General features: G+C 36.4%; 1 protein-coding gene across 18 annotated transcripts in view; it reads left to right on the top strand.

Annotated features, from left to right (window-relative positions):
• The window catches only part of hspg2 (heparan sulfate proteoglycan 2), a 119,125-nt gene extending 111,011 nt beyond the window's left edge, over nt 1–8,114 (top strand). For 15 of the 18 annotated variants that reach the window (XM_015037938.1, XM_015037940.1, XM_015037949.1 and 12 more), the window contains 9 exons: nt 457–579; nt 939–995; nt 2,874–2,949; nt 3,066–3,144; nt 3,533–3,580; nt 4,109–4,179; nt 4,290–4,373; nt 4,533–4,636; nt 5,671–8,114. In XM_015037938.1, coding sequence (XP_014893424.1) covers nt 457–579; nt 939–995; nt 2,874–2,949; nt 3,066–3,144; nt 3,533–3,580; nt 4,109–4,179; nt 4,290–4,373; nt 4,533–4,636; nt 5,671–5,843 — 815 coding nt within the window. In that variant the 3' untranslated portion in view covers nt 5,844–8,114. The remainder of the gene's footprint in view (nt 1–456; nt 580–938; nt 996–2,873; nt 2,950–3,065; nt 3,145–3,532; nt 3,581–4,108; nt 4,180–4,289; nt 4,374–4,532; nt 4,637–5,670) is intronic. The other 3 variants (XM_015037945.1, XM_015037957.1, XM_015037946.1) reach the window with 2 other exon arrangements.
• The last annotated feature ends 733 nt before the right edge of the window (nt 8,115–8,847 follow it).

Below are 8,847 nucleotides of genomic sequence, written 5' to 3' on the forward strand. Positions count from 1 at the left end.
AAATGATAATTAGGAGAAACTGACAGTTTTTTTATCTGATTAATCGATTAATCACCAGAATAATCAATTACTAAAATAATCATTAGTTGGAATCCTACTGTCTTTGTGCAAATATGTTGTTCAAGAGGTATTTCAATTGATCCTTCTAAATCCTATCAAAAACAAAAAATAAACATTCAGTTTGTTTCAACCTTACTGGAAGTGTGTTTTGGTCAGGTGAGAGTAAGATTGGACATTTTAGCAGCAAAAAACCACCAATGGCAGCATCACCCTCTATAAGCACACTTAAATTAAATTAAATTTATTTGCATATGTTTCTTAAATGAAAGATTGTAGAACTAGAATTAAAGGTGGATTTTTCTCCAGTGTCCTTTACACCCTTGGGCAGGCTTAAAATCACAGTGAGCATGACTTAACCTTTGACCCCTGACTCTTCCTTGGTCTGTGGTTCTGCAGGTGAACGTTGTGAGGTGGTGAGATTTGTGTGCCAGAGCGACATCCAGTGCCAGAATGGAGGAACTTGTGTTGAAGGCAAATGTGTCTGCATGTCTGGACACACGGGCCTCAGCTGTGAGGAAAGTAAGTGTTCACAAGACAGAAACCGTTTAATTATTAAATAAACCAAATCCAAGCCGGAGGTATAAAGTGAAATATGTTATTGCATGTTGTTGACGGTTTCCTAAAAACACAACATGTGTCTGTATGCAGCACACATGTCAGCTGATCTGTAAATCTGCATTCTGTGGGTGGAAGTAATAATTATCAAAGCAAAAAAAAAAAAAAAGCCAAGACGGAGACATGCAGCCCATATGGCCCAGATTTTCTCCAAATTGAGCTCTCTGGTTACTCCCAGTACTGGAGAGCATGCTGGGAGAGATAACCCTAAATGGCTGCAGGTGTCTTTTTTCTGCAATCTCATGGCTGTATCCTGCACACAGGCCAGGTCTTCAGCTTCGCCGAGGCCCTGCGGAGCTCAGAAACCAGCGAGGCGAATGGTACAGTATCTCAATGTTGAGTCTGCCTGAAACGACTGAGACTAACAGGACCCCGGCTTCAGTTCGAGGGCTCCGGCGTCCCAACAAAAACCTCAAACTCAACTGTCTATTTTCTTAACACACATGCGCACGGAGAGAGAAAATATGTGCCTGCCTTCAATTCTCAGCTGAAACTCTTATCTGCATTTCAAAGTTGGGAGAGGGGAATTGTGCATTGCAGATAAAAGGGAGCAGACTGCGGACGGGAAGCAGAGTTCTGTTGCCAGTTTCCTACAGGAAAGGGCAGAAACGTGGAATTCCCCTTTTTTTCATGTCTGTAAAATGCCTACTCACAACTCACAAGTCTCTTTGCTTCGAACTGCCTGCTCAACTCTCGACAAACCAAACACTTGTTCTCTTTGAAGCTGTCAACGTCACGTCATTCAGTCTTCTTCATGTGGAAATGTTTGCAGTCAGACTACTACTAACAACTTCAAGTGTCTTCTGGGGAAAACACTGATTATTGTACATGCATTTAGTTGTTGCGAGGTTTATTCCACAACTGTGGCCAAACGTTTTGACACTGACAAACTTTACTGCTTCAGTGAAATCTGAACTTATGTCGGATATCTCTAGAGTAAACTCATGTCTAAATGTCAATAATCAACATTTAATCTGTTAAAAAAGGGTATTACTGGATAATTCATCAAGTTTTATGATGAATTAAAATTCTCACTGGGATTACAATCTGCTGAGTTTGCACGTAGCGGACATATAATTTTTATGTTTTTATCCCCAAGTCAGTTTTTCCTTCCAACATGTTGTTCCTTTGTGTTCATCACCAAATTACTCCTGGATTTTTCTCCATTCTGCATTCATAGCAGTGAGAGAAGTCCAAACATAATTGGCTTTGGGATACTTCAGTGTCTGCATGACAGGGATTTATGGAAGTGTTTACCTTTTTTTCCCTGGATGCTACATTTTCATTATGTCTATAATGGTCTGAAGGGATCTCATAAAAGAAATTCTTTGCAGTCCAGTCCTGGTACTTCTTGCAGAGTCATTATACTTGATGAACGGTGGCTTCTTTGGTGCTATGACCTTTGAATCAAAGGTTTCCTTTGCATCAAGACCTCCTCGTGTAAAAGAGCAAAGGCAGTACATCTTCTTTTTTGGCAAAAGAATAATGATTTCCAGCACCAATCCCTCTTAAAACATTAGTTCTGCCTTGCAAACCAATCACAACTACAAAGTGATGTTTTCTGCTAACTTCTTTTTCTAATATTATAGACTCATTTTCAATTCCCACTGCAAAAACTGTAGCTGAAGCTGTAAAGTTGACAAGAGTTTCTGTCAGCATCAAACTGTTTGTAATCCTTGTGAGAAGTCAAAGATGATGCACCCAGTTAGGAATGGTGATTATATGCTGGTATCTACATCCTGGAGCTTTGCTACGACATATTTCCATATAAATTCTATAAATAAGGTGAAGCTCAGCGCTGTGGTTTTGGATTACAGATACGGGTTGAACATGATCCTTTGCAGCTTTTGAAAAAAGAAATAACTTGTTACCTCATGCAAATGAAAATTTGCTAACTATAACTTGAATTTTCCTATAAATGTACAATTTAGCATAAAAAATGTATTCTGCTCTGTATTTGTATGAGGTATAGCTTATTTGTTTTCCTAAAAATTAGGCAATCTTACCTTCAGCAGCATTAACACAAACAATTCTCTGTCAAGGGATTTTTGTGGCGTTATACGTTTTGTCTATAAATGTATCTAACCAAACCAACCACACCATGGAGTCCTCTTTCCTTTCACCACTAGAGGGAGCCATAACAAGGATGTGAATAAACTTCAACCTAAACATTTTTAAATGTTTTCATGTTTCTCTAGATTCCCCCTATCAGTATGCAGCTCATTTCCAAAGTGACGGCTACATTGCCCTCCCTAAATCAATTTTCCCAAGAAGGTAACTTAATTTTAGCACTTTTTCTATGTTTTTTTTTCCCCTTTTCTGATAGGTAATGTGTATAAATGTGATATTTTTCCAAATAAGTAATTGTTAATATTTTTAATCTGTTTTAGTGTCCATGATGCTCCAGAGACAATAGAAATGGAAATCAACACCAGCTCCTCTGAGGGCCTGATCTTATGGCAGGGAGTGGTAAGTCCTGCCCCTCCCACACCTGTTGCTGTACCTTAACTTTGACAACTTTCATAGGAATATCAGTTTTTCCCCTTCGTCCCCCCCTCCCCCTAACTTTGCCTAAAAGCTCCTGCACTGTTAATCATGATGATTACCTCATTTTAATAATGTTACCATCACAATGATTTTTTTCATAACATTTGATGTCAGTTTTTTTTTTTTTGCATCATCACTGACAAAATATTGCATTATTTATTTATTTATTTATCATCATCATCATAGTGTAAACTTAATTTGCTGCTGACGCTGTGACCTTGCTGGGCATGCTGGCTGAGATCAACGGCTGCGTTTTACACCACTAAATACATGCATGTGCTTCAATTAACTCACCCTCCATTTTCCTCAGGAGACGAAAAGCGCACGAAATTTGCGAAAGGTGCATGCTAGTGAAAAGGTATCCACTCGAACACAAGACACTTCATTGTTTTGTTTTTTGTTGTTGTTTTGTTTTAGGATTACATACAGAGGTACTGTGGTTTGAAATGTAATCCCCATTTAACCTTTTCACAGTTTGTCATGTTACAACCACAGAATTCGATGTATTTTACTGATTTTCTCGTCTTTTCCTGGAACTGAAATGCTGGTCACAGAAATCACAAGGATGGAGGAAGCTAAGGTCATAACATGACAAAATGTTGAAAAAGTTATTGGACTGAAGACTTTTTACTTTGCTGTTAAGGTGAAAATGTACATGTATGTTATTGGACTGTTTGTGTTCAGGGTTGTTTCTTGACCAATGTTGTTTTCCATGGAAGATTTTCTCACATTTGGGGAATGTTGCCTCAACGTATTGCATCATGCTTGTTAAGTGCAGCCTTTAATGTGGAAAGTTACTATAAGCCACTTTGTCAGGGGTCAGAAGTTCATAGGACTAAATAACTAAACAAATATCCTTTTATTGACTTCACATGTTTGTTTTAAGGTACCTGGAGAACATAGCAAAGGAAAGGACTTTATCAGCCTTGGCCTACAGAACGGACACCTAGTTTTCAGGTGATTCTACACCATAATCATTTTGTTTGGTTGAACTCTAGATGATGTGGTTAAAATCATTTTAAGTTGGCGTATTTTACAGTAATGATGATTATTTATATTATTTCTAGTTACCAGCTGGGCAGTGGAGAGGCAAGAATAAGATCAACAACTGCCATCAACGACGGAAAGTGGCATAAGATCACAGCAGCCAGGTGTGTGTGCATCTTCAGTTTCAGTGGATGTAGAAAGATTAATCTTTAACCCTCCACTCCGACTTTTCATGAAATGCTTCGTCTATCAGTTAATGCTTTAATACACCTGTGCTTTTCTTCTTTTTGTGTCTGAACTCAGTTGTTTCTCTTTTCTTCCAGAGTTGGAAAAGATGGCTTCATACAAATTGATGGAGGAGACGAACAACATGGACAATCTAAAGGCAAAAGCCTCATGGTTAACACCAAAGGCAGCATATACCTGGGTGAGCAAACCTGACAGGATTAATCCACAGGTTAACCACTGAAGGCTTTTCAGTGCAAAATCCCAATATTTAAAATAATTTGGCCCAATATGTTTTCCTTTGGTTTTGTTTTCGCCTGCATCTTTGAGAATAATTCAGTATTAGACTGAAATAGCAAAAATGCTACTGACGGTATGGCAAGGCTACAACTGCAATCATCTACTACCAGTTCAATTTTGATATTATTAGTTGAATTTTCTATAACACCTTCAGATATTGTACTTAAATCTATGTCTGGTTCTCTACTATTCCAAAGAAGTGTTTTATTGTCCGTGTTTTATTTTATTCATATATGTTTCTTCTTTGGAATAAAGTTATTGAGTAAAAAAAGAGAACGTAAGAAGAGAAAATGGAACTGTATAAACAGTCTTCACCCACTTCAAAATAAGAGCATGAATATAAACATCTCCTTGAAGGATTCTTAACCATTAATAACGAAAAGTTTCAAAGTACATACGGAACTTTATTCAGTTAAAAGTTTACAAAACAGCCAAGTAAATTAACACTTTAGAAATCATATAGAAAATTTTATTTCATGAAAGCTAAGTATGCTAAACATTTTCAAAGTTAGCAAAAGCGCTAAGCAAAAGATTAGGTTCGCTATTAGTGGACTAGAGAAAGAGAGCCTGCCACTGGCTGTCATTAATGAAATATTAACTCATTTCTAAGTTTGTTTTCATATTACTTTTTTGCAAATATCCTTAAATGTTAGCATTGAAACTCAAGGTTCATACAGATATTTAAATTTAGTACTAATTATGATTTATTTTAAAGCTTCTTAGATTTTCTAAATGTGAACAAATAAAATCGTGATCCTCAAACTTCTTTATGTTCTGAACTGAGGAATCTTAGTAGATGCTGTCAGCATTTTTTTTTTATCTTCACCTGTGATCCATACAGGACATTTTAAAGAGATTTTTGAGAATTGTACTTCTCTTGTAGCCAACAGGTCAAACATGAGGCAAGCTTTAAATCTGTGTTTGTTGTAATCACAGGTGGAGCTCCAGATATAACTGCTATGACAGGAAGAAAGTTTTCATCAGGAATCAGCGGCTGTGTTCGGAACCTGATGCTGACGAACGCTCGGCCTGGACTGCAGCCCGGCCAGCCGATTGATTTGCAGGCTCACGCTGCCCACGGCATCAACGTTCAGCCCTGCTCTTCATAGACATACACACACTCACACAAGCACACACACACATTGAGAGACTACGGAGTGGTTACACACACAGCAGACTCCCTCGCAGAGACTTAACACTCATAGAGCCTGAAACAAACTTGGTGCTTTGCTGCAACCAAAAAAAAAAAAACAAAACAAAAAAAACAACAACACAAAATAAAAGAAAACAAACCATGACGCAACTGATGCTTTTCTCTGTGTGCAGCAAAACCAAAAAGAGAGGAAAATTTAAAACAATATTAACAAGTCTTCTCTGCCTCAGTGTTGTATTCTGAATGAAGGACTGATAAAGGATGAGTAGTAAGGTTTTCATACTTCCAGCAGTACTTTTAGCCATGAGAAGATTATTAGTAGAGCTCGTTAGCCCTTCTAAGATAGGTCAGGTCCTATGGAGTTGGAGATATTTTGACAGCACTGAATTTTTTTTATTTATATACATTTGAATATATATAATGTTTGTGGGGGAAAAACATGCAAACTAACATTACAACTGCTCTTTATCTTCCTAGAATCTGTTCTGGGTTATTATATTGTGTGTCTGAGGCTTTGTACAGGCCTAACTCTACTGTTACTTGAAAATATGTAGGCCTTGTTTTTTCTTCACTTCTGTAGGGAAATCTTTATCTGCGAGCATGCTTGGCAAACTGTTGGGGAGATGAACACACATGGTCACAGTCACATTCAACTCCAGTACACCACTCAGGATGCCAAATACATATAAACAACAATTGTTACAAGTATGAATGTTTATTTGATTTTTTTTTTGTCACTTTTAAGTAAGTCACAACACTTTTTTATGTCTTCTCTTTCTTTATTTGTTCTTTTTTATGAACAGAAATGAAACTTGGTGCTAATTTTCACACATGAAGATACAACGTGTGTCTGTTACATGCAGAGATCGTTTTTTTTCTAGTAATTTGGCTTTATTTGTAGTTTTTTTTTTAAATTAAGAAGCAGTAGTTTATTTGTTGATATGCATGGAATTTCACATAGCTCTAAAATATGGCATGGTTTGTTGCTTTCACTTGCCTTTTATGATTGAGTAGATCTCAAAAAGAAGTAAGAACTAAAAAAAAAAAGTATATTTTTTTTATGTGTGGTTGTGTTGAATATGTTATTTTATGTGTTTAGATTATCTGCCAGCCAGGTAGATAACAATGTCAGTTGAGGAAGTGAGTGTATTCAAAGAAAATATGTTGCTCAAGTATGTTTTAACTTTATCTGTTTGCATCAGGTCACTCCATTTTAAGACAGGAGTGTGTATGTGTCTGTATCCATATCCTCAGAATGGTCAACCCAGAACTGCCTGCCTCTGGTTTTTAACCCTAATGTCGGGTTTGGTAGCTTTAAATTCAACTTGGAAAGCTAAAAACCTCTGATGGCGCTGTGGGTTGTTTACTCAGCAGAGATAGATTCATCTACAGCAGCTCATATTCACGTTCGGTCAGAAGAAGCCTCCTGCAGGGTGCTGTGATCTGTAGTGTAGCTCCGATAAGCATGCTCACACGCTTCCTTTCAACCACGTGGCAAACCACAGTCACACAATTATTTGGGGTTTGGATTTTTTTTTTCTTGCTGTTGGCTGAAAATATTTGTTTTGATAATCCTAAAATGAGCATCTTTTCATTTTATTTATTTCATGCATTTTGTTCTGCTTTCTTGCCTCTTTCTTCACCGCTTTTGTTGATTGATTAGCCTTCTAATACCTGGGGTTCTTGCCTATTGTCTCACATACACTATTGACGTTCCCCCACTCAGCAAATTCCTCTCAAATTGCCCACACAAATGCTAGACTGGAGCTTCCCTGTCCCAGTGGATAAAAACTGGTCTTATTCTTTGAAACAATAAGTCTTAGGCATCTAGTGCATGAATGCATGAGACTGGTGTTACCATGAATGAGCAGGAGCTGTGGTCCAGCTGTGGTAGTTGCCTGCATTTTGGGTATCTGACCTTAAACTGGCTTGTTACATATAAGATATCAATTATTACAAACCTGTCAAGAAACGGTCACTGTTTATTGGTTTATATTTTTTTTTAACCTTTATTATGTTGAAAAGTCCACTTTAAGTAGTGACTGAAATTTGTATGTTGGTTCCATGAAAAAAGGGTATTTTTTACTTCTGAACAAAATTTGGGAATTAACTTAATGAAAGTACTGGAATATAATTTTGATGTCATTAAGATCTGGTTTTTTCATTACCCATGTTGGAAAGATTCTCCCGTTCACTTTGTTTCCTAAATAAAAACTAAATTCATGTGCTCTTTGTAATCTTGGGATTTCTTTTTTCACACTACATTGATACATTGCTGTGTTTTGCATTATAGTGCAAGTTTCTTTAAGAGTTTTTTATTTAATTACTTGAATCAATTTAAGCAGACATCCTCCTTGATCTTTACAAATGTTGTTTTTCTCCATTGTTGTGGGGTGTTCCTCGGTTGAACTGAACGCAGTTCAACTAAAATCGGGATCCTCAAACTTTTTTATATTCTGTTCTAAGGAATCTTAGTAGATGCTGTCAGCAATTTTTTTATCTTCACCTGTAATCCATATCGGACATTTTTAAAGAATTTTTTGAAAATTACACTTCTCTTATAGCCAGTAGGTCAAATATAAACTAACTAGAAGATAGTTTTACCCATCCCATCTTGAGTTTTGAGCTATATACAACGCCATTTTAGGGTCATTGTAAATAGGAAAAAAAATATATACATTTCTGCCATAACACTCAAACATTTAGAGATTCAGCTAACAAAAACTTTCTAGAAAAACAAATTAATTTCTGAGCTCCAAAAGTGAAAAACTTGCTAGAAAAAAACTTACATTTTGAGATTAATTTCAGAAGTTTTCTAGAAAACAATTGAAAACTTCAGTTTCAAAAATTCTAAAAAATGCATAAGATAAATCTCAAAATTTCTTTTTTTTTTTTTTTTTTTTTTTTTTTTTTAAAAGGTTTTCTCTTTTCTTTTTTTATTTTTTTTTTCAAAAATTTTT

Source organism: Poecilia latipinna, unplaced genomic scaffold (genome assembly GCF_001443285.1).
Source record: "Poecilia latipinna isolate Pla-1442-1.1 unplaced genomic scaffold, P_latipinna-1.0 Scaffold424, whole genome shotgun sequence".
NCBI lineage: Eukaryota > Metazoa > Chordata > Actinopteri > Cyprinodontiformes > Poeciliidae > Poecilia > Poecilia latipinna.